This window comes from Phragmites australis, chromosome 1, assembly GCF_958298935.1.
Source record: "Phragmites australis chromosome 1, lpPhrAust1.1, whole genome shotgun sequence".
Taxonomy (NCBI): Eukaryota; Viridiplantae; Streptophyta; class Magnoliopsida; order Poales; family Poaceae; genus Phragmites; species Phragmites australis.
The window spans coordinates 53,958,759-53,984,387 of record NC_084921.1 but is presented as its reverse complement, the minus strand read 5'-3'; the positions used below and the strand labels follow the sequence as shown (position 1 = coordinate 53,984,387).

Sequence of the window (25,629 nt, the reverse complement as noted above, 5' to 3'; positions counted from 1 at the left end):
GCCGAGCCGGTGGTCACCGGACCGCCGCGCCGGCTTTCGCCTCACGCTCTCTCTTCTCGTTCTCGCTTCCGGGCGGGGACCACCGGTCTGGGCGGTTCGGGCCGGGGCGCGGGGTTTGGGTCGGTGTTTGCGTGTGTGCGGCTGTCTGGTCTGACCGGCCTGCAGCAGCAATGGGAGGGAGGGACGAAGGGAGGAGGTGGGTGGTGGGTCCAGCAGAGCACAGACTGCCGCTGCCGCTGCCGCGCACCTCACGTCCTCACCTCACCAACGGACGGACAGCTTTATATGGACGCAATTCATCGGAGATTCCGCACCTACGCCACAGCAGTGCTTCTGTGCTGCTCTTCTGTTACTTTTTCTTTTTTTTTTCTTTTTTTTTCAGAGGTAGAGTAATTTTCAGTGCGTTTACTTCTTAATAATGGTTTTTTACTTCTGCTATAAGTATACTTTAGGTATCTGAAAATAATATATTTTTATAAAATGACGTCCATAGCCATCAAATTTAATCGGACAAACGAACAAGATTCTTTCTTCTTTCTTCGGTCGTCACTCTCTCTCTTCCTCGTCACATCTTCCCTCGCCTCTTCCCACAGCCTCGCACACGCCACAGCTCACGTTCTCACCCCCGCCTGCCGCCCTCCTCCACTAGTCTCCCTCGGTATCGCTTGTCGCTACGCTAAACTGGAGTCATTGCCTCCCTCGCGCTGGCACTGGTTCATCGATCGTTCACCACCGCCCACGACCAACGACGCCCTGACGTTTCACTCTGCGCCTACCTCCTTCATCAGGCTGACTACCTCCCCTAATCTCTTCTAAGCCTAGCGACGAAAGAAGCCCCCAATCAACCCCACCAAAGATAGACTGCTGTCGGGAGCGTAGCGTGAGCACACCTTATAAATGTTAGATGGCTAAAATTTAGGAGGCACAAAAAAAGTTAAATAGGGATCCATATTAGCAAGCCCCTTATTCGAATATTAGAAATCGAGATCAATATTAGTTCTTTACATAAACGGTAAACTTGAGATATTTCTCTGTGGTAGACATGGACGGGGAAGACTCATGAGACCTTGGCCGTTCTATTTTGCCGACCAATGGATCTCCCTTCCGTTGCATTTTTATCTTGTAAATGGACCGGTTGCTAGTGTGATGAGCCTCCCTTTTTCTATCGGTGATGAATTAGTTCGTAGTGACCTGATCTTCATTTCTACATCGATGGGTGGAATTCCAGCGGGTGATGGATGTAGGTGCAAAGATTAAAAAAAAAATTAGGGATTGGATTTTTGGTGAAGCAAAGCACAGCTTGATTTGGGGTGTAAGCCACGGAGCTTGGTGGCAAAGCTACAAGGTGAGTGAGGGCTGAGCCGACCAAAGTTCGATACTCGTCTCGTATCTGGCCTTGAGTTTTTAATAAAGACCATGTAAATGGAGTCACAGTGTTAAAATAAATAGATAGGGCATTAACGAGGACACCTTGTTCATGCTCAACTTGCTGGTGGTACTATACTATTCCAAGTTTAGTTGGTGGGCCCCATGCTCAGAGATGATAAACATGAAGCTTTATGCCTGCTAATTACTACCAGAGCAAAGGCGACAATGATACTTTCCTCTGGTATTATTAGCAAAAGACAGCTCAGTTCAGCTCAGAGAAAGAGACGAGAGATTAACAACCAAATCGCGAGGGTTAGGAGCACTAGTTAATCAGGAGGATGCCCTTAACGGAGAAAGGGAGCAATAATTGCGGTGTGAAAGGAACAGAAAGTTGGCTGACGGCGACGGACGGACGGCGTCGGGCGCAGGCAGCCAGCGCGCTGTCGCGGCATCGGACGGCAAGCGTGCCCTGCTCCCGTCGCCGGGGGCTTGGATTAAACTAATCCAAGCGTCTCCATTAGCAAAGCCACCACCGCAACAGCGACAGCAGCAGCATCGCCTCGGCATCTCCAACCCCTCCCGATTAACAAACTAATCATCTGCCTAATCGCCCGATTAAACTATCCAGTGGCTGCGTGGCGTGTGGCTGGCTCCCCTTGACGTGCTCCGCGGACACGCACATGGAGTGGCAGCAGGCCAGCAGCAGCATCAATCCTACGAGGACGACGCCCTGTCTCCTGCTGCCTCGCAGGCAGCCCCCTAGCCACAGCATTATCGTCGTCATTGTCACCGCATCATTAGCGATAATTAACCATGCTACTGCTGGTATTTGTTTAGTTTATCATCTCCCTGCCTGAAGACCTAACCTCGATTAATTTATTAATTATATGCTAATTGGTTTAGTCAATTGATTAGTGCTGCTAGTGTACCATGTCATCGCTGCTTGCTTTTACTTTGACCGCCTGCTCCTCCTCGTCGCCGGCGATGACATTACCGGAGACCGATTTGCTCCAGCTGGTTTTCCCGCTCAGCGACAGGGCCACGTCAGAAAGGGACACGGACACGTAGACCAAGCCGAGACGAAGTTTAGAGCTCTGCCACATTTCCCTGTGGCCTGTGTTGCGTTTGTACTACATGCCAGTACGTACGTAGCTCGCCCATTGGATGGACCGGCCTCCGTATTTTGTACACAGGCTGAAGTGAACTCCAGCCATTTTGTACGTAGCTGTCAATTAGCTTTGACCTTAATTCGATAAGGTCTGCTCAAAATTTTAAAACTTTAATCGGTAGTGGTTTTTAAAACATTTAGCTTCGTAATATGAAAATTATATAGATAGATTGTCTTAAAAACATTTTTATAATATTGTAAATTTATTAGATTTTATAAATATATTTTAGTTAAAAATAGTAGCCAAAATTGCGTATAAAGATTAAAGATCTAAAACTTCAAATATTTTTGGATGGAGGGAGAACTTACTAAGCTCGTAATGGAGTTTGGCAATTGGGAAATGGCGACCGCTTTTTGTCTCTGCCGGTGGATCCTAGTCGGCATGTATGGCTGGGAGCGTTTGTAATTTGCTAGGCTGAGTCTTGATCCCATCTCTGTTTGATGCACGCTTGCTATTGGCAGGGCGTCATTTTCTCTCCTGTTCCATTTGACCTTTTCTTTTCTGGGGTAGTGGGGTTTGAGATAGATTTTTTGTTTCAACATTACTTGGTTTAACTTCCCTCAGGGCGAATTCTCAAACCATGATAAGATGGATATGTTGATGAAAACAAAATATATTTCTATCACATTCTCTTTTACCAAATTCCTTTATTTGAAAACCCCAACATAAATTGAGTCAGAAAACATCCCCTAGATGTCTCCTATGAACACAGAGGGTAAATCTCTCAGCCACCAAGCCCCCGCTGCTTAAGTCCCTAGATCCGGCCCGCGGGGAGCTTGGTGGCATGATGTTGGCTCAAGGATGACGCTTGCGGGTGAGGATGATGGTCATGTTCTCGGTGGTTGGGGTGGGAGGCTTCGGGGCGAAAGCTCTGCTCAGCTTTTTATCGATAATAGTGACGCTTTTGGGCAGCACTCCTCTCCCTAAAGATATTGTTGTGAACCCCTTACCCTCCCACTTTCTCATACATGGGTTTGAACTCTCTAGATGAAAATCTAGCTTCGGACATTTGGATAGGCGTTGGCGACGTCCTTGAATGTCATGTTCTCCTTTGAGGCTTTGCTTTGGAGGTCCTTTTCTTGTTTTGATCGGCTTTGGAGCGGACCAGGACATTCTCAGCGGCGGACTTCAACTCCATTGTTGTTGCCTCAATTTGATATGCTCTCCACCTCTTGAGACGCTCGGATGATGCGCGTTGGGCTAGTTGTGTAGTGGTGAAGTCGGAGCTGCTGCGTCACCACAGTTCAATGAAGCTCGACAACGATGACACAGTGCACGGTTTGCCCACGTGGTGGTATTAGTGGCGGCCTTTGTAACGTGGGTATAGCGAGTTTGAAGTAGTTGTGGTGTTTTACCGTAGGAAGTTGGAGCTGTTCTCTTGTTTGACAATGATAAACTATGACAGACTCAATCAATTGTATGATTTTTGGTTCGATTTCTCTTATAAACGAGATTAACTTTTGTCTTCTAATATAAAATTGGTAGGGCTCATGTGGTGTTTGAAAGAAAAAAATCCAAGAAGTCAAGGTCATCTAGTCATTTCGGAGGAAAAAGGCTACCTAGCATGGTGAAAATATGCTATGACAGCTGCGTGAAATACGATTTGTCAAACTTAGGAAAAGAATCTTGCTGTGGCCATGAAAAAAATTGCCCGAGCTAGACTCCAGCTGACCTTGTGGCTAATTGGGTTGCTCACAGCTACGCACAGGTAAAAATAGGGTCTCCGAAATTCAGACGCGAACGCACGACAACACAAGGAACATTCAAACCACGCGTGTTGCTGCTGGTCCGTCCAGAGAAACAATTGCTACTGCTGGCTCTAGTCGTGTGTTTGGAACGCAGAAACCGAGCAATTTCACCCGAATTTTTTTTGGTTACAAATTCAGCCCAGAATGCTGTGATCCAGGAGCACGAGCCAAAGCTTCACGGAGGCGGAGAGGGAGAGGAGAGGAGCGGGCAAGGAGAGACAGACGCGTGTTGCGCTGCGTTGCGTAGAGAGACAGACGCCGACAGATCGTGCCCGGCCCCCCGTGGCCCTTGCCCTTGCTACAGGGGAACCGTACGCACGTCACAGGCAGGCATGTCGATGGAGATGGGTGCAAGTAACTGTGTGTGCGTACGCCGCGTCGTCGGGAGAAGAGCCATACACGTACGTACGCGACGATAAATACTTGCTGGTGCCAATACGTACACGTACATCTTTTTTCCAGGAGAACGTACACGTACATCTGCTCAGACTGCTCTGATCTGATCTTGCTAGTATAGTGTTCAGGCCCAACTGTAAGCTAGGCACGCTCGACCGAGACCAAGCAGAAACAGACGGGCGACGGTGCACCACTGCGACCTCTGCAGGGGGGGGGGGGGGGATTTCTTTTTAATTTTTAAACACTTATAATATACATGTCTATTTTAAAATATTGCATATCTAAACAATATTTGTTAGTTGGAAGGATGGTTTTGGCGACAGCTTAAAAAATAAAAAACATTACATTTTATTATTCTTAAAATTCAAAACACTATCAAAATAATCATAAAAATTTTAAAAAATATATTATAAAGGATGCTATAATCTATCTCTCCAACAAATTTCAACTCAAACTAATACTTTTACAATGAGAAAAAGATAAATTTTATTATACACACAAACTATGTACAATAAAAATTATTTTTTTATTGTGCATATTATATTTTTGTCTGAATTTTTTGTTGAGAACTACATCATAATATTCTTACAACATTTTTTTAAAAAAATATGATTATTTCAATAGTGTTATGAATTTTAAGAGTAATAAAATAAAATATTTTTTATTTTTTAAAGTTGTCATTTGTTGGATGCATTTGTCGCCGCACTACTGACGGAACCGTAATCTAGATGTGTAATATTTAAAATAAACAAATATTTTTATAAATGTTAAAAATAAAAATAAAAAAAATTCGAGAGAGTGGGATGCATTCTCAGCCCACGAGGAGAGCCGAGTACACACGTGCTCTCTCTCTCGCACCGTCAAGTTTTGTCAGTCACCTCGGCGACCGTAAAAGGCCTGTCATCGTACGGCCCAGCATGGCGCATCCGATGACGATGCTCCTCAGTACACGAGAAGCGAAGCGAGAGGGGCGGGGTGCCGGTTGATCTGGGCCGTCGAGCTGCGCGTCGGACGGCCAGGATGGGTGGATTTCCGTGGGCCGTACAGGCCGTAGCTTGATAGCCTCTGGGCAAAGCGAGGCAAGCATGGCCCGAGGAGTCACGGGTCTGCTTTGCTTTGCTGCTGCCTGGCCTGGTCTACTCTGCTCAGTACCACCACGCCGTCCTTTGGTTGGGCCCTCGTGCTGCCTTGGCAGGCCCATTGCCATCCATCACCTATTCATCTCCAGCTCCAGAGCATCTCTCCCCTCTTTTGCATCTCCTGTTTTTCAGATTTTTTTATTTTTCAATATTTACAAAAATACATATCAATTTTAAAATCCGGCACATCCAAGCTACCGCTGCACGTTGTAAGTGCGACAACAAAGTGTCGTCCATCTAACGGGTGACACTTTGTTGGACTCACAATATAACTGTCAGAAATTAAATGTCCTATTTGACGTGACATCCACATCAACGTGTCGTCCAATTAACAAACGATATCTTTGATGTTGCCTGTTAGAAGGGTGGCGGAAGTGTCTACACTCTACTGGCCTATAAAAAAGGTGTCACCTGTAGTGCTCTCACATCATGCTGGCCGTAGTGTGAGGTTTTAGGTCTGGTAGTTCTATGGTGGCTTATTTCAAGCTTTTTATGTTGGATAGGTTAAACGTGTAATATTTTAACATAAATGTGTATTTCTGTACCATCTCTAACACATGGCTAAGTATTTATTTGCCGATTCATTGTCCCCATTACATGTTATCTCACAGTAGACGTTATTTTTTCTGTTCAAAAAGAAAAACACAGAGGTTGATTTTCATATACATATAACAAGTTCAGTTTATACAACTCCTTTACAGCTAACAGATCAAATGACTCAAATTACTTAGGCGGTGGCTGAAGTACGAATCAGGGTTAGAAAACTTGGTTGTAATAGAGTTGCACACGGATGGTACGTGAAGTATTTTCTTGTGATCAAAACTATGCTAATTTCCTTAAAAAAATGGTGCTAATTTAGATAATCAAGTAGATTCAAGTTGTGTCACCGCTTTATATGCAAGGGACACTTGTTTTCTTACCCCTATTTTGGAATAGAATTGTAGTTTTACCTTTACTTTTTACACTTTGTGATTTTGCTTTTATTTTTTCAGAATGAATGAGCCGCTTGCTCTCGGTTTCAACTCTAATTAGAGACAACCCGATTAAAGGACTTAAAATAACGAAGATGATGGTTGAAAAATGTTCAAATAACCGTATTGCCCTCTCATTCCCTTATCTGTCCTGTGGCTCATTCAATGACTCGGCGTGTGGATGAGCAAGCGAGCTCGGTGCACGGGCATAGGGGCGGCGTAGGCTCACACATGTGAGCGGGTGAGCTCGGTGTGTAGGCTTCTGCACGCGGGCAAGCGGCGCGAGGCGCGGGCGTGGGCAATGGTGCAAGAGTATACATATCTTTTTATAACTAAATTCGCACCATTATGTGTCCTTAATAGAATAAGGGTAAATGTAAGTTTCAGTTTGAAAAAAATAAGGCAAATTCACAAAGTCAAAAAAAAAAAATCACAGTTGCACTTGAGAATAGGTGTAAAAACACTATTGCCCCTATATGCAAAGAGCCCTTCTACCGTGGAAGAAGAAAAGGGCGGCGCTCCAGCATATTACATGCACACTGCTATGAAAAAGCGAGAGAGTACGGCATGTCCCTTCTTTAGCCCATTTTCCTCTGTTACTATTTCATCTTTCTGCTGCAAAGCAATGGAAAGGTGACAACAGGAACAGCTCGTTCCAGTGTGCCCACTTGCAAAGCCTGCAATACAGCATGCATGCCGTATTCCTGCGCTGCACCTCGTGGGCCCCTTAATTTTACATGGCCCACAAGCATGCATTGCATTAGTACTACCAGCAATTGCACACCTATTTCACGTATATGAAATTAAATTAGGTATGATAATATATAAAGATAAATATTGGATGTCTTAGTATGAAAGATAAATAATAATATATTAAATATATTTTTAGAATGTATGGAATGTAAATATTTGATGTCTAAATATGAAAGACAATTAATACGAGATTAAATGTATTTTTGTAAAGAGGAACGAGAGGAATTTGCACGGTGACCGTTTGATCAACTCAATGGATAACAAAGATCCTTCGATTTTGTAATAGCTTATGTAGTTTATAGAAGTATATATATAGACTACTGCCTCCAACTTACTTTGCACATAATCCAGCCCTGGCAACAGGCCTCGCATTGCTGCAGGCCTTGCCATCCTGCAGTGCACAGGACTGACCATTTCACAAGGCCCAGGCATTCAGGCAATGCAGTCACAGGCTAACAGTCAGGCAGTGAAACAGAGGTTGGGTGGCAATAAAAGCTTTCTGAAATGGTGCTTACAGCTCTCCAGAGATCAGGGCAATAAGACAACGAAGCAACTTTTTACCAATGGTCCGGCCTCACATAGGATTCTTGCTATTTTCAGTGTCAGGGAGAGTCAAAGAGTCTATGGGAGTCTACATCCACAAGATGCTCATGGAAGCAAGCACAGAGGTCAGGTAGTACATCAGTTCATCACCTCCTTGCAAACATGTGAGATGAAAAGTCATCGAAACAGTTGGGCCCAACAGCCTGTTAAATATTAGGCATCATCAATTCACAGGCAAGTGGTGGAGCCGATGTACATCATGGTCTCATGGGTCTCAATGCACATCATCTCTCTACAGCTAAATAACAGCAAGAGATCCAAGAGAGAGCTTTCTACAAAGATACAGTATATTCACATCGCTAAGGCCTCCCAAATCACGGGCAAAACATCCCAGGAAGCTCAACCACCGGCATGTAGCTGCATAACTGGATTACAGGGAACAGCTGCTTTTTTGGACTCGCATAGGATTCTTGTTAGTTTCAGTGTCAGTAGGAGTCAAAGAGTCTATGGGAGTCTACATCCACAAGATGCACATGGAAGCAAGCACAGAGGTCAGGTAGTACATCAGTTCATCACCTCCTTGCAAAACATGTGAGATGAAGAGAAAAGTCATCGAAACATTTGGGCCCAACAGCCTGTTAAATGTTAGGCATCATCAATTCACAGGCAAGTGGTGGAGCCGATGTACATCATCGGTCTCAATGCACAACATCTCTCTACAGCTAAATAGCAGCAAGAGATCCAAGAGAGACAACTTTCTAAAAAGATACAATATATTCACATCGCTAAGGCCTCCCAAGTCATGGGCAAAACATCCAGGAAGCTCAACCACCGGCATGTAGCTGCAAAACTGAATTACAGGGAACAGCTGCTTGTTTGGACTCTGAATTTGTTGGATCCCGTGTGGACCATTTGGCTTGGACTCTCCAGCAGAAGACACTGGAAGTTACACTCACTTGTACAGCAAGCATTGATCGGACATAATTCAGCGCCATGCCATGATGGAAGAACATATGGAGATTAGAACGCTCAAGAAATGGTCAATGATGATGACTACAAGCTGTGGAGCTGCGTTAGCATCGCGACGAGTTCGTCGCTGGATGGCCGATCAGCGGGTGAATCAGAGAGGCAGATAATGGCAACCCTAATCGCCATAAGCATCTCCTCTTCTTCTCCCTCCTCTCCTAGGAGGCTACTATCCAGTGCTTGTTTTGGATCCGCAGATTGCTGCATCTGCCGGAGCCATCTAGCCAAGCCACCCCGTCCGGTTTCTCCTGAGAAAAATGGATCTGTTGGGTCTCTCCCAGTGAGCAGCACGCCAAGTATCATGCCAAGGCCATAGACATCACTCTTATCTGTGTACCTGCACCATTAAATATTTGAATTTATAAGAGATGAGGCACCTAACGAACAAAAACTACACGTGCAAATCATTACAGTTTTAAATCATCACAGGGAAATACATGGATAGAATGGACTACAGAACTTATACAGGAAAGAAGACAACTTTCATTGGGAATAACCAATATACTTCCAACTTCAAAGTAGTGTAAAATCAAGATCCGCCATGACTGAAATAAAGCATTAATCAGACCCTTCTTTGCACTTGAGATAGATGAGTCTGTTTTTCGTGAGAAAGATATATAAGTCTGGTAAAAAAACACTTACATAGTTATATAGAAATTAACTTTCTAAAAACTTAGTGACATAGCTAGGTTTGTTAGGAAAGAGGATGGAATAAGAATATAGAATCAGAATGACAATCCTCAATGGATTTATTCTCTGATGGAGATATGGGAGGTCCAAGTGAAAAAGATCATTTTAAACTAGTTTTTTAAAAAAGGGAGCAGGCCACATTCTGTATTCGCTCACGCAGGAATATATGAAAAGCATAAGTATTGGGCAGGACAAATGGAGGTCTTCTAGCAAAGTAAAGATTCTTGTGTTGCGAAAAGCAAAGGTTGGATACCTTCACTAAGCATAATCATAATTTATATGCCTCATGCCTTCTTTGTTACTCTTCTCACCAGTTTAATGGCAAAAAAGACTATTAAGAGTAATTTGGAAAACTGAATGCAACAGAGAGGAATATAAAGGTATAAAGGAAAATAATATAGGGCATTAGCACACCGCAAGTCAATGAATGCATACTGTCTAGTGGGGTAAGAGAACTAAAACTAACAAAAAGGGAAAAATATATTGATGCAACATCGAAGTAGTAAGTAAATAATGTACTCGCAATATTTTAATTTTGTATTGTCCAGTTTAATAGTTTAAAATATTAAACAAACATCTCCACACATCACATATTTCTACAATTCCTTTTTCTTATCTACAGCTTTCTACAATTAATCACCTTCAGTTGTTTGCATGGCCCGAGATTTTTTTAGAACAGTTGGAATTTGACGTCCAACAGGTGAGCATATACACACCAGCCATCTGCTTCTAAAATTTAAGTTAATAACAAATACTCAAAATCCACAACATACTCTTCTTGGGGTAACCTTCTATGCAGTGAGAATGTATATAAAAAGTTATATGATTAACATGCACTAACGAATGGTATATAAGTAACACTGAGCTGATATTTTAAGAGTTTGAATCGCTTAGGTTTAAAATTGCCTTCTTCAGTTCAAAACTGAATACCATGATAAAGGCATTGATAAATACGAAAATATTAATTTGTATTATCAATAACAAGCTAAGGCCCCTTAGAATGCTGGGATTTCTTGTTCAACATCCCTTCAAGAATTGGGCTGTTTCATGTGAAATTCATGCTTTCCAAAAGGGGCCTAAGAATGTTGACGAGATTATCAGAGATTTAACTAGTTCTCTAAAGCAACCAAGAAAAACTGAAAATGATAATGCATGGATGTTACCTGCTGCTTTGGTAGCACTCTGGAGCTGCGTAGAGGCCACTGCACAATTCTGGATCACCTGAACCTGCTGCAATCAGCCTCGCAACCCCACAATCCGCCAATATTGGTTCAAAACCTTCGTCTAGCATCACATTCGATGGTTTGAGGTTGCAATGGAGTATCCTTGGGTTGCACTCAAAATGCAAGTGCCTCAATCCCTTGGCGATCCCAACAGCAATCCTGCTCCTCGCATCCCAATTGAGGCTGACCTGCTGCGACCTCACCCTCTTCATCGCATCCTCTAGACTGCCCCCAGGAACGAAGCCGTACACGAGCGAAAGCCGGTCAGGCTCGCGAACATACGCCTTCAAGGTCATCACATTGTGGTGCCTCACCCGGGCAAGCGCTTCCAGCTGCCTCTGCACCCTTCTCATGTCAGACTTGGATGTGTTCGGGGACACCGACGGCGAGGCCTCAGGGCGGTTGGCTGTGTCGAGCCGCTTGACGGCGACGGTGAGGTCATTGTCAAGAGCCAGCTTGTAGTACTTGCCATGGGGGCCATGGGCGAGCGGCTGCGCGGAGGGGAGCGCGGCCTGGAGGTTTTTGGGGGAGATTTGCGGGGTGAAGGAGACGGGCCCCCTGACGATCGCGGGCGCGTTCTTGGCGTGGAGGATGGCGACGCGGATGGCGTAGAGGAAGGCGAGGGCGAGGAGGAAGCCGGCGAGGGAGCCGAAGAGGACGCCGAGCGCGATGCGGCGGAGGCGGGCGGCGCCGCCGGCTTGCGCACGGGGAATCTTGGATTGCGGCGGAGGCGGAGGTGGGGGAGAGGGTGGCGGAGACTGGGTGGCCATGGGCTCCGAGTGGAGCGGCTGGGGCTGGGAGGAGGCTGCCGGGCACATGGAGAGGAAGGCGAGCACGAGGAGAAGGGTGGCCAGGAGCGGCAGGGTTTTGGTAGGGTTCCTGCTCATCATCCCACCTCCTTGCTCCATGGAAACAAGAACCAGACTTGCTAGCAAAAAACAAAAATTCCTTGGGCAGATAGGGAAAAAATGCTCAATGCTCAGGATCAAAGGAAATAACTTGGTTCAAGATGCAATTTTTGCTTTCTACTTGCACATCTCACTCACCCCCTACAGTCTCCCTCCATGGAAATCAAGGAGGATACTAGAAGCGAGGAACTTGGGCATCGAAGGAGCTTCAACTTCTGCATGGCAACTGATCTTTGCCCACAGAAATTCCCGCAAGAAGATGAAAAAACAGTTTGCCCAAGTCAGTGCAGTGCAGTAGAGGAGAGAACCTATCCAAAACAGAGTGGCGTACTGGCGTAGAAGTTGAAAGGGGAAGTGTACTGGCTTAGAACTTTAAAGGGAAGTGCCTGAACCTGACGAAGAACCAGGACAGAAACAACAGAAAAACACCTCAAGCAGGCAGCGGCTCACGCACTTGACACCTCCCACCAAGAAATTAACCAAAGCACAGAGCACACCCTGGAAGCTGCAAAACTTAATTTTCTAGAGAGAAACGGAAACCTCAACTCCCCCTTCTCTCTCACTCTCTCAGGCTCTCAGCTGATACCGAGCTCTGCTCCCTCCAGAAAGCTTCAAACTGTAACGACACGGGCCAAGAATTATCTAAAGTTGAGCTCTTGCTCGTTGGCTCGCCTGGCTCACTGCTTGTTTTACTCGGAGAGCAGAGCGGTGTGGGCGTAAGAGCCGAGAGTTTTCATCACGCCTCTCGCTTCAGTCTCAGGCCGCTTGGCTTGGCATCCACCATGCACAGGCACAGCGACCGGATCAGACATTCTCCCCGCCGGGACAGGAAACTGAGATCTCTCTACCTTTTTTACCCCTCTTCTCTTCTCTCTCTCTCTCTCTCTCTCTCCCCGTTCGCTTCTCAGATTGTGGGGGCTGCAGCGCGTGGCTGTAGCGGAGAGTGTAGAGGGAGAAGCCCGAGATGCTTTGATGCCCGTGCACAATAGCCATCACTGTTTGTTTCGAATCTTTATTTTAACCTGTCCTTCCTCAAAGTGAGAACTCTCGCTTCTCCCCACGCTACACTACTGGCAGTGATTTTCTTTGTCTGGAAACAGGTAAAGTTTCCTTTCCACGTTTGATACTGTCAGTCACTGAGGAAAACATTGGTCAAAATGCACGGCATGCTCAAATGATGTCACTAATCCCGCAAGCAATTCCCCACCGCTTAACCTTTCTGCTGATCCAAAAATTTTACTTGCTCCAAATAATATGGTCGAACTGTATGGTCCTGCATGTATTACTTTGATCACTGGCAGTAGACAGTAGCGCGAACAAAACTGTTCTTGTGGCCGTAGAATTACTGCTCCGGACGAACTCCAAGGATGAAACTTTCTTTTTGCTGCAAAAAATTACTGCTGCTTGTTGATTTCTTTGAGTACTCGGTGGAGTAAAAGCATGGGTGTTGGAGGCGGGGCCGGGTAATTATACGGGGCTCGTACTTTGAGATCACCCTTCTCTTTTCCCGCCGCTTGTGTTGGTTCCTCTTTTCGAATGCCGCTACGACGCCTGACATGCGGGGATCTCTTGTACACTACCGGTGTGTAGTTTGGAGGTAAAATCATATGGGATAGAGTTATTCTTGGTTCTAGGATGAGATTTTTCTATTAGATGTATGAGTCGAGGTATTTTTTGATTGAAGTGATGAGGACGGATGAGATGAGAATCATCTATTAATTATATTTTTAATTTTTAAATAATAATCATTAATAATACACTAATCAACATGCACTAATGCTATAGCCATTACTAATTAATAATAAAATATACTAATTAATTCATTAATTGACACTAATTAGCACATTAACACTTACAAACTCTATTATCATATTAATATATATTAATTAGTACATTATACTAATATCACTAATTATTTTACTAATGAGCATGATTAATAAAGTTGGATGGTTTCGTTATACCGTTTTGGAGGGATGACTTCATCCAGTATATTGAAGGAATATTTCTCAAGAGGGATGGTCACATACCTATTGACTCCAAACTAAACACCACAAAAACAAGAATCACCCCCTCCCATCCCACTCTATCCACTAAACCAAACACACACTACGTGCTAGGAATACCTCGTCTAGGCTCCTCTTGTACACTACGTCAGACGGCGCATTTGCACTTGCACTGTCTCATACCGTATGCCTATGGGGCATGTTTCGTGTACGCATTATTGACCAGGCCATGAACGAAAAGGTTCACTGTGGAAAATCCTACATGTGCGTTGAGAATCGTGGGTGCTATACTATTGTATGCGCTACTCTCGTACCCCCTTGATATCATCCTCGCCGCCGCCGCCATCATCTCACCTCGAGCCTAGTTTCACCCTTTTTTAGCAGTAGACGTGCATACAATTATAATATCACACGCACCCACTCACACGGCGTCTACCGAAGACCAGAGATACAAACATGGAGATTAACAATATTACCACAGATGTCTCCTGTTAACGAGGATATCGTTTACTGCTGAAAGAAAACCCTAACTTGACGAGACACAAAAAAAAAACAGGTGTACGACCACCTCACTTTGGTTCTCCAGTTGCACCCCGTAGGTATTTTCTTGCCACCGCCATTGTCACCGCCCCTACCCGCTGCTCTTGTTGTAGATTTGTGATTTCCTATTTTTCCGATTGGTTCGTTCATTTTCATGGCAAAAAATGATGAATTATATCTCACAATTTGTTGATATCTTTTATAGTCGTATATGTCTTTTTTCATACTAAAAATGTTGTGTAGGTCTTGTGAACTGTTCAGCTGTGGCATTAGGTCTTTTTAAAGAAATGTTGTATATACCTCACAAAAAATGTTGCATTATGTCTCCCAAAAAATATTTATAATTATTTTTCAATTTTTTCATTAAGCCTTTAAAAATGTTGTGTTAGCATTTAATAATTTTGTACGCGTCTAGCAAAATTATTGACTAAGTTTAATTTTTTAGATATATTTTTAGTTTTGCATACATATTGTAAAAATTTAATGAATTTATTTTTTTTGCATAGCCAAAAGTAAGATATTGCATATTTGTATTGCATGGAAAAACTGAAAAGGAATAAGAAGAAAAAACCAAAGCGAGGTCGCATGGAGGATCGCGCTTAGAGCCCACCCGCACTCGTGGGCCACTAGGCCGTGCGTCTTCAACGCAAGCGGGCGGCCACACGAAGCCGAGACGAGGTACTCTCAAAAAAAAAAAAAAAAAACGAAGCCGAGACGAGGCTGATGTTTTTACAGAGAACACCCTAAAATGGATCGCGATTATAACCGCGATAGAAATATTTGCAGAAACAACCCTATATTAGGTCGCGATTATTAATCTAATCTCGATCCATATTTTTACGCAAAGACCCCTCAGATCGGTCGGATTATTGTTTATTTCCCTACATGTTTTTAGAAAGCCCCCAATTTGCATCGCGATTACCATACGGGCGTAGAACTGGAAAGAGTGCTCCTGTGGAGTGTGAACCAACCAACCACTGAAATTTTGGTCATGTTTTTGTTGAGTTGGAGTTTTTTCAAAAACTGTTTTTAAAAGCTATTTTTATTAGCTTTTGATTGATATAAAAATATATAATATCTTTTAGAATAATATTTTTTAAAGTCAAAAAGATCATTTGATTCAACTTCTGGCTCTAAGTAATAATGATAATTTTTATTTTATGAAAGCTATTTTTAAAAGCGAATTGTTTGAAGAGCTTTTGGTTGGATTGAGATTTTTCTATTTTTTTTTAAAATTAGTTTTTGATATGAATAAAATATATAATATCTTTTAAAAATATCATTCTTTAAAACTATAAAAGTTACTTTATATCAGTTTCCAACTTCCGCTAATAATGATAGCTTTTGCTTTATCTGAATCAAACAGAAAGCTAAATCAAACAGGATTTGGTTCAGCTTTCTCAAAATAGCAAAAAGTCGGCGGAAGCTGAACGGACTTAGCATCTGCATCCATCGAAATCGAATTGCGCTATTCATCCCGGGAGATGAAAATCCGTGCTAGGGTTTAGGGTTTCCGCACTCAATTCCATCCACCCTTGGGAGCTACAGGCTCGTGGAGTCGGATCGATCGGTTCGGTAAGAACCAATCAACCCATCCCAATCCCGCGGAGCCTTCCATTTCCATCTGATCAAGCTTGCGATTTCGGGGGCTGAGTTTATCTGACGCGTGGCTCAAATGGGTGAATGAATTTTGCTATCCCAATCTGAAATTGGGGTAGAATACTTGATTTTGATCGGATTCCGCGGATACTGAGGGTTTTGGTGCAGGATGGAGGAGGGGGACGCCGAGGCCGCGCAGAGGGATGCGATCACCGCGAAGATGCGGCGCCAGGACTACGCCGGCGCGAGGACGCTGCTGCTGGAGACGCTGCAGACCAACCCCAGGCTGGAGGGCGCCCTGGAGATGCTCTCTGTGCTCGAGGTCCTCTGCTCCGCGGGGAAAGCGCTCCGCGGCCGTGGGGTGGACTGGTACAGGATCCTCCAGGTCCTGCCCGGGGATGGCGCTGCCAGGATTGAGGCGCAGTACTGGAACATTGTAGCTCAGGTGGAGCCGGTCAGGAGCAAGCTGCCGGGTGCTGAGTTGGCTCTCCGGCTTGTTAACGAGGCATACGCGGTGCTGTCTGATCCGGAGAAGAGCGAGGGGTTTGATTCGAGGGAAATTTTTGCTCAATTTGCTCATTCTGGCGCTCAATTTACAATCGTTGATTCTGACAAGTTGAACAGTCTTCACACAAAGGATATTCGGACAGTGGATGTAACAAACAATGAAGCCTCACATATTCAACACACTGACAAGTCATGTTTCGATGAAAGGAATTCCCATTTTTCAAATGTAGCTAGTTCTTCCAAAACTAAGAGGATGGATCATTGCTTTCCAGGTGATGATGGTGAGCTGCAGTCACCTGACGATAATCATGTTGACAAGAAGCAGAAGAGTGTATGTGAAAAGGGTGTGTATTTTGTGTCTCCCTCCCAGGTAGATTTGGACGGCTGCTTTGATGATCCATCAGATGCCAAAGAAGATGAAAACTGCTCTAGCAAACAATATGAATATCATAACTTTGAGGTTGATAGGGCGATAGAGAATTTTGCTGCTGGCCAGGTTTGGGCAGCATATGACTGGGAGAAGTTTCCGCGTAGATATGCACTGATAAGTAAGGTATTGATAGACAAGATGCAGTTATATGTCTCATGGTTCCAGCCCTGCCCGCGATCTCATGAAGAGAAGAAATGGTGTTGTGCAGGCTTGCCTTTCGTTTGTGGAACTTTCATTGCGGAAGAACGTCAAATCTCACTAACTTGTCCAACTATGTTCTGTCACCAATTATCCAGTGATAACCTGAATCAACATCTTGAAGTATATCCTCAGAAAGGAGAGGTATGGGCCATCTACAGTGATTGGGACATTGCATGGTGCACTGATCCTGGGATGTGGAAGAAGAGTGCCTTTTATGTTGTAGAAATTCTTACCAGTTATTCAACAGGATCAGGTTGCACAGTTGCACACTTGGTAAAGGTAGATGGATATGCAAGTGTTTTCCGGAGGTACTTGAGGAGTGGAACAGATCACTTGTTACAAGTCCACAGTGACAATCTGCTCATGTTTTCTCACATGATCCCTTCTTTTGGATTTGCTCATGGGGTTGAAACTATGTTCGAGCTTGAACATTCTGCGGTTCCAGAAAACCTACGGCACGAAAATACATTGGCATGCATTTCTCCTTTGTCCCCACTTCCAGGTTTACATGATGACACAAATGGCCTTCGTGAAACTGCTGCTGCACAATTCTCAAATCCTTCAACAAGCAAAATGGATTCAGATGGCCCCTTGCAATGGATGATGAGCTCCGATAACAAGTTGTCCCCTGAGGATTTTCTGGAGGGGCAGATATGGGCTGTTTATGATTCTCAGGACCGGATGCCTAGGTCTTATGTCAGAATAATCCGTGTGGTTTCGTGTACTGCAGTTTTTGTGTTGAAGTTGGAACCTCACCCTATGCTTAATGAAGAAATACGGTGGGTTGAAGATGGCCTACCGATTGCTTGTGGGGTATTTCGAGCTGGTACTGAAACTACTCACAAGGACATTTGGGAATTCTCTCACCCTGTAGAGTGTGATTGGAGTGCAAAGAGGTCTTTCTACCGCATTTTCCCAAAGAAAGGGGAAATATGGGCAATGTACAAAAATTGGAACATCACCTTGAATAGCACTGATATTGACAAATGTGAACCTCGCATGGTTGAGATCCTCTCAGACTACTCTGATGAAAATGGAGTCAATGCATGTGGCTTGGCTCGGGTAAAAGGCCGCCTGACCTTTTTCCATAGGGTAGTAATGGAAGATTTCCATTTGACAAGGTGGATTCCAAGGTCTGAAATGCTCAGCTTTTCCCATCGTGTTCCTGCTTACATTGTTATTGAAATCAAAGATCATGATATACCAAAAGGGTCCTGGCATCTGGAACCAAGTGCCCTTCCTACAAGGATCATACATTGAAACATGGATAGAAGCAGAAGTAGCCAATGACCTAATTGTAGCGAATCAAACCTTTGCTCCATTTTGGTATAGATTGATTGCCTCCATTAATGATCTTGTCCTGAATGTTTTATCTGTGAAGATAACTGTTTGATCAACTCTTTCTACATCCTGATTCTTTACCACTTGCAGATCAGGACTGACAGGTGTAAAAATTAGGAGAACAAGGTTTTTACCATGAAAAAAAAAAGGCAAAACCAAACGAGAAACCAATGTTACTGAAATTATGGTCATCCTAAAAGCAACAACTGAAACATTGTATTACTGTAGCATTATTTTACCATTGCCCTCCACTACCCATTTGCATTGCTACAGGCTCCCCAGTTGGGGTTATCTGTTGATCAACCCTTCTGTTTGGTTGCTTCTTGGTGAGCCCTGTATGCAATCACCATCTGTTTCATTCATAAATAATGTTTAGTGTAATGGAGCATGAAGGTAATAAATTAATGAAAAATGATCCCTCTTGAGTGGATCTGCCAACACTGCAGTGTCGTCAAAGAAAACAAACCCATAATCGTCAACCAATAACATGTGTTTTAAACTTCCCTGTGAGAAGGTGCGCAGAATATCTTTGTCAGTACTCAATAATTTTGTTGAGATGTTTTGTCTTTGTATCAACATATGGTCTTTGCAGACTTACAAACAAGAAAATGATGTCTTCTGTAGTCACCCGCTTAAGCTGTTTGAAGGTCCATATCAGAACAGTATCAATCAAATATTGCTGACTTTGTGGATACACCAAAAGATTCTTTTTTCTTGTTATTTGGATGTCTTGCAAGTATTGTTAGGTACTTGATTTCTGTCTTCACTTTCAGCGAATCCTATACATCCATACATATGTCAGTACTGTGATGTTTACAATTCCAATACAACAATTGAGTTGAGATAAAATATCCAAACCAGAAACACTGAATTTTGTCCATTTCTTGCGTGCTGGATATATTTTTTCTCAGTTTCAGCCTTGTAATTTTCTCCATTCAAAGGAAATGGTAGGTTAGAATAACTAGTGTATTTTGTGGTCTTTTCATGTGATGTAGGCAGCTTAGAATAAAAATTCGACAGTACCTTGACATAATTGTACTTTTGGTGATCAGACTATGGTGTGCACTGTATTGTGTTGTCATTTGTAGTACGCAACTAGTTTCCAATACGTGTAATTGCTTGTGCTTATTAAACTTATTATATTTCCCATTTTTTCAGACAAGTCGTCACCAGTTCATTCTGCTGAAGTGCAACTGTTTTTACATTCAAATATGAAGTTTCCTAGCTTCCAACTGGCTTAATGAAACTTAGGAATGACAGTGACAGATGAATTCATGATTCAGTAAGAGACGTGAAGCATTCTGTGGTATTAACATGCAGATCTGGAGATTACTTCCTATACCATTCGGGTGTCAATACCACACCTAAAAGTATAGCGAAAAATTATGTTACACTGGAAACTACACGTTGTCACTGTGGCTCAAAGTGGAAGCTATTGTCCTCGCTGATGTTGAAACTTGAAAGTGCCATCTTGGTCAGTAGCATGCTCAGAAAGGGAAGTAGGTGGGCAGAACCATGTTCGAACTGCCCCTTGTTTTTTACAAGGAGTTAACAGCGTTTTCTGAATTTTCCGTAGGGTACTTCAGGTCTTCAGGCTTCAGCTGCTTATGGTGATTTGCTTCGTCTGCTATTTAACTGCTAACACGTTTTCATAGTAATTAGTTAGCATGTCGGTTTGTCCTTAAAAATAGATGCTAACCATCAAGAAAGCGAAAGTGGTTTATCAAAATTATGGGGTCAGTCTTGTGTATGACATCAATCAGGGTCACTGAGCTTTGGTAAAATAACGAAAGTGGTAATTTTTTATTCAAGCATCATGCTAACTTCCAAGCAGATGCAGTAAAAAAATGGTACAATAATAACAGAGCTGCAGAGGAGAAAAATACTATGATGGGGAAATTGAACGATCTGAAGCATCATGCTAACTTAGTAACAATCCAGATCTGAAGCATTATGCTAACTTAGTAACAATCCAGCTAGTCGGCAAAGGTAAATATCTTCGTTTCATCCTTTCAGTATGTTCTTCTTTTCCCATGTTAATTTTTTCTATTCAATGTATAGAGAATTATTCTGATGATTAATTTTGTGTCTCCTACTCTAATTGTAGCATCTGAAAAAGGCAGCTTTAAGATGAAAGGATGGATTATTAACGGAGGTTAACTATCTTAGAAGTGAGCTTCAGCGAGTAAATTGGCGCAAATAAATCATTTGTTGACTATGTTAGGAAGATAGCAGGAAGTGAAAGGAAAGGCTGAAGTACATTTCATATGCGCCAAACCTGTGGACATTCCTTTTACAAACAACGTGTTTGTCAGAAACCCCAGAAGACATTCCTTCTCTTCTGAGCCAGAATCACAGAACCCAGGATGAGAAATGGAACACCAAGTTCTCGTACTGAGCCTGGAAGCCAGAATCACAAACATGATGAACTTAGTGCCGATGGTAACTGTAGCGAGCGTGCTGCCGAGTGCCGACAAGATGTTTCTTTTCCTTCTTACTAAAAACGCCCACTTAATTCTTTGTGGCTATGGCGCTAACATCACCGACATTTTTGTGGCTCAGTTTCTTCCAGAAGTAATTGTTTGAGTTGATTTTTTTGAGAGCTAGATAATAGCATATTCTACGCTGTATAATTTTTCATGATTATTTTTATAGTGTTTTGAATTTTCAGAGCATTGAAACATATATTTTATTTTAAACATGTCGCCTGCTGGAAGGACAATATGTCATGTTGGAGTTTAGATTTGTATTTTTTCAAAAGCGGTGTATATATTTATAATTTTTTATTAAAAAAATAAAAAAGTCCCTGCAATGGCACCCTGGAGGTCAAGGCGTCGTTGGAGCTCCTGGCCGCCCGCGCCCCAGCCGGGAGCACACCGTCCGGCTCTCCATCCCGTCTCGGACTGAGATCCTCTGATTTGAGAGAGTGAAGTCACGGGTGAACAGTACCCATGATTTTACCCCTCTGCGAACCGTCGGATTGGAAATAAACAAACAAGATCGATCGCTACAACTTTGATACAGTATTGTGCTACAATATTTTCATGCAAAGTATATTTGCTATATTAAATTGCTACAGTAAGTCACACCACTGTTCACCATCTCAAAAATACTATTTACTGGGGACTTCCCTTCTTCAAGTCAGAGGATTTGGATCCTACGTCGTCGAGCGGCAACTCCCCCACCCGCCTCTCTGATGTTGTTGCCGGCAATGCTCCCGTGGACGGTGGCACTCGCAATCTCTCATCAAATCCACCCATCCGCCCACTCTCGCAAACACGAATTCCCAATCCCCAATCCGGTAACCCTGGAGACCTCATATTAGCTACTTGAGAGCCACAGGCTACTAAGCTGAGAACAAGTATTGCATATGTAATATATCATTTCTCAAGATCGATTCCAATCAAGTCTACCTGAGGGCCACATGCCTCTTGCTTATCTGATTTACATACAGATCGGATTCGGCACCTCATCAACAAAATCGGAGTAACAAAGCATAACTGACATCGGGATGGGCGTTTGAATATATCTACCAATGTCATCAATCACGAGAAGAAATTGTAATCCTTAAGCTGGAGTTTGAAAAGGCATTTAACACAGTGGATCGTAGTTGATCATCAATACGATGGACTGCCTAGGCTTCAACAGGAAAAAGATAGTTGGATTGAGGCGATCCTGAATAGGTCCCGGGTAAAAGCTTAAGCTGTAAGAGGGGTTAGGCAGGATGATCCTCTTTCCCTCTTTCTTTTTGTCATTGTAGCGGACTTCCTCTAGTGTTTAATCAACGAGGCCAAAGCCAGAGAGAACTCTTTTGTCTGAAAGGAATCTTGTAATGCTATATGCAATCAGCTGGTCTCAAGGTGAACTTTGCAAAGTCTTATTTGTTCCATATCAATTTGTCACCTGATAAGGCCAAGATACTAGCAGGTGTTTTTAGTTGTGCAATATGCCTTTCACCTACCTCGGATTGCCTTTGGGCACTACTAGGCTGAAGTTTGAGGATTTGACTCCTATTATAAGCAGAATTGAAAAGAGAATTACAGCGGCATCCTCACTTCTTGGCCTAGACGATAGACTCTCTAATTAATTTAGCCTAGGAGGAACTATTTATGGAGGGGGGGGGGGGGGCAATGGATTGTTCAGAGGGAAGGCTCTTATTACTTGGAAACATGTGTGTATTCCCAAAAATAAGGGGGGACTCGAAGTCATCAACTTGTCAATGCAAAACAAAGCTCTCTTGATTAAATATCTTCATAAATTCTATAATAAGCTGGATATTCCTTGAATCAATCTAATCTGAAATACTCATTATTCCAGTGGTCGTGTTCCCCATGCTTCCAAGGCCAAAAGATCCTTTTGGTAGAGGGATATCATGACCTTTTTGAATCATTTCAAAGGCATGGCTTTAGGATGTCTAGGGATTGGCTCCATCATTCTTCTCTAGCAGGATGTGTAGGATAACAATTACTTTAAAGACCATCTTCCTCATTTATACTTGTTTGCTAGAGATAAGAATGTATCTATTACAACCTACAGAGAAACTTGACCCACATAAATTTCCACACCCCCCTATCGACTGCTGCTTTTCAAGAATTCTTAACTCTACCAGTACGGCCGGAGAATGTTAGAGCTAGAGCTTGCAAAGGATCACTGGAGCTATTGCTTGGGCAGTGACAAGTACACCTCAAATAAATTTTATGCATTGATTTTCAAGGCCATTTTGCCTCCAGCCCCTGTTACTAGTATTTGGAAATCAAAGTGCTCCAAAAAGATTAGGGTATTCGCTTGGCTTCTTTTCAAAGACAAAATTAACACTCGTAACATTATTTAAAGGAAATGCAGAGAATTCAAAACAACAATTACAATTATGTAATCTACAATTTAAACATGAAAGAAACAATCTTCCATCTCTTCTCAGCCTACCCATTCAACGCTACATGTTGATCCCTTGGCATTACCTGGAACAGGATGCAGAATTCTTTGCAACGCTAGATGAAGCAGCCAGGACCTTCCATCATAACTTCTTCCCAGAAGTCTCCGCTATTGCAGCCTGAGAGATTTGAAAGCAAAGGAGCAAATTAAAAAAAAAGCATCTCAACCTAGCTTTTCACAAATGGAAGAACAATTTCATTGACACTGTGCACTTACAACTTGTCAGATTCCTGCATTTTCCTCTCAAAGGAAGCCCCAACTTCTTCTCTCTCCTTCTCTCTCTTTCTCCTCTCTCTTCCCCTCCCCGTGACCCCGCCGCCCTGCCCAGCGCTGCGCCGTCCCGTCACCACGTGTCGTAGGCGGTCCTCATGCCCCGTGCAGCCGCTTCGCGCCTGCGCAGTCTCCGACGCCTATTTAAGGGGGTGAACAGTGCGTTCGTTCTCCCCCGTCCGCACCACACCACTCCCTCACCTCCGCCACCTCCCTCCCTTCCACTCTAAACACTACCGCCGCCGGTGAGCCCCCCGGTTCTTCTCTCTCTCTCTCTCTCTCTCTCTCTCTCTCTCTCCCTCTCTTCTCCCCCTGTAGGGGCGTACTTGGGGCATCCGCTTTTCATCACCGGTCGAAGCCCTCGCCTCCCCGCCGCCGGTCGGATCTGGTTGCCGCCAGCCTTCGCCGCGTGCCACCGCCCCGTCGCCCCTTCCTCTCTCTCTCTCTCTCTCTCTCTCTCTCTCTCTCTCTCGCCCCCTCTCGCTCTCTCCGTCGCACCGGTCGGCTCTCCCTTTATCTCTCTCTCTCTCTCTCTCTCTCTCTCTCTCTCTCTCTCTCTCTCTCTCTCTCTCTCTCTCAGCTGACTAGCCGGGCAGCACAGCCGAGTCGAGCCGCCGTAGCCGAGCCGAGCCGTCAAACCGAGCCGAGCCACGAGTCGATTCAAAAATAGAATATTCCAGGAATATTCCCCCCTTTTCTTTTTTTCTGATTTTCTCTCCCGACAAAACTTCTGAAGCCCGTTTCTCCTCCGTCCTAACTCCGTTTTCAACGATTCTTCCACCGATATTCATCTAAATTCGAGATCTACCCAATCATGTCAATTTCATAATTTTTGTAAATTGTTTGGTCTTTATTTTAATCATTGTTTGATTGTGTGTGTTTTTATCGTTGTTACGATTGTTAGAGGAAGGCGCATTCGAGGAAGACCTCGAGGATCTGGAGTTTGAAGAAGGAGCGGGCGAGGACTTCAACTATTGATCATATTGATCCTATGTTTTCAAATACAACACGTAGAGCTATTGTTTCAAACAATAGGGATATGCATGATTAAGTTAATAACTGTGATTTTAAAGATATGCTAAAATAGTTATGACCTAGCTTGTTTATGTTATGCCTTGATATTGTTACCTTTTATTCTGTTAAAATCTTAGAAGGTTCCCAACATTAACTATAATGATTGTTTGGATGAATGCTCGTTTACTAGCATGCTTAGGATTGCTTGGCTCAAAAGGAAGAACCGAATTATTTACATATGTTAATCATGCCTTTTCGAAAATGTGAAGTGATGTGTGCTTAGTGCGTGTGCGTGTAAAACTTGTGTTTTTGGGGAAAGCTCTAGAGTGTTGACGAGGGTGACTGAGGTATCCCACAAAGGTGGGAACTACCTTAGGACAAGATTCGCCTTTGTGGTGTTCTTACTGGAAGATTCTTGCCTCGGTCGTATAAGGATCGGTTCGTTGTGACATCTTACCTAGTATCCAGTCATACAACCACATGGCCTGAATGAGCAGGATTTGACATAACCCCTCCGACTTAGTTTAGTACCCACCTGGAGGCCGGTAGTGGCTATGGGGAACAGGAGAAGACTTGGGTGGTAGTAGCCCAAGGTCTGGCTGGTGATATTTATAAGGCTATGTCAAAGTCTTGGGATTGCTAAGTGACCCTTCCCGTGGATCTTCTAAGGTCCTTGATATCTTAGTGCCCCATGGGTGAATATTGTGACTACATTGTGAGGTCGTTGGATCTCGTTATGACAGCTCCACCAGTTATTAAGGTGAGAGCCTGTGCATTATGGGTAAAGTGTACAACCTCTGCAGAGTGATAAAACTATCTGAATAGTCGTGTCATCGGTCAATGATATGTTATGTTTTG

The 25,629-nt window shown here is 43.6% G+C and overlaps 2 protein-coding genes across 4 annotated transcripts; one reads left to right on the top strand and one right to left on the bottom strand.

Moving 5' to 3' along the window:
• Positions 1-8,696: 8,696 nt before the first annotated feature.
• Positions 8,697-12,837, bottom strand: LOC133927975 (inactive leucine-rich repeat receptor-like protein kinase CORYNE). The gene is made up of 2 exons (XM_062374291.1): positions 10,967-12,837; positions 8,697-9,450 (listed from the first exon to the last, which is right to left on the bottom strand). Exons 1-2 carry the CDS (start codon positions 11,932-11,934, stop codon positions 9,141-9,143), a joined length of 1,278 nt encoding a protein of 425 aa, XP_062230275.1. The 5' UTR covers positions 11,935-12,837; the 3' UTR covers positions 8,697-9,140.
• Positions 12,838-15,835: 2,998 nt separating this feature from the next.
• On the top strand, positions 15,836-21,202 carry LOC133927959 (uncharacterized). 3 transcript variants are annotated; one of them, XR_009911408.1, is made up of 3 exons: positions 15,836-16,052; positions 16,245-18,540; positions 19,714-21,202. XR_009911408.1 is itself a non-coding variant. In XM_062374275.1 (2 exons), the coding sequence occupies exon 2, from the start codon at positions 16,246-16,248 to the stop codon at positions 18,472-18,474; it is 2,229 nt and encodes a 742-aa protein (XP_062230259.1). In that variant the 5' UTR covers positions 15,836-16,052; position 16,245; the 3' UTR covers positions 18,475-18,570. The 3 variants fall into 3 exon arrangements, 1 of the variants encoding a protein (XP_062230259.1); XR_009911407.1 differs by having other exon boundaries at positions 18,646-21,202; XM_062374275.1 differs by lacking the exon at positions 19,714-21,202 and having other exon boundaries at positions 16,245-18,570.
• The last annotated feature ends 4,427 nt before the right edge of the window (positions 21,203-25,629 follow it).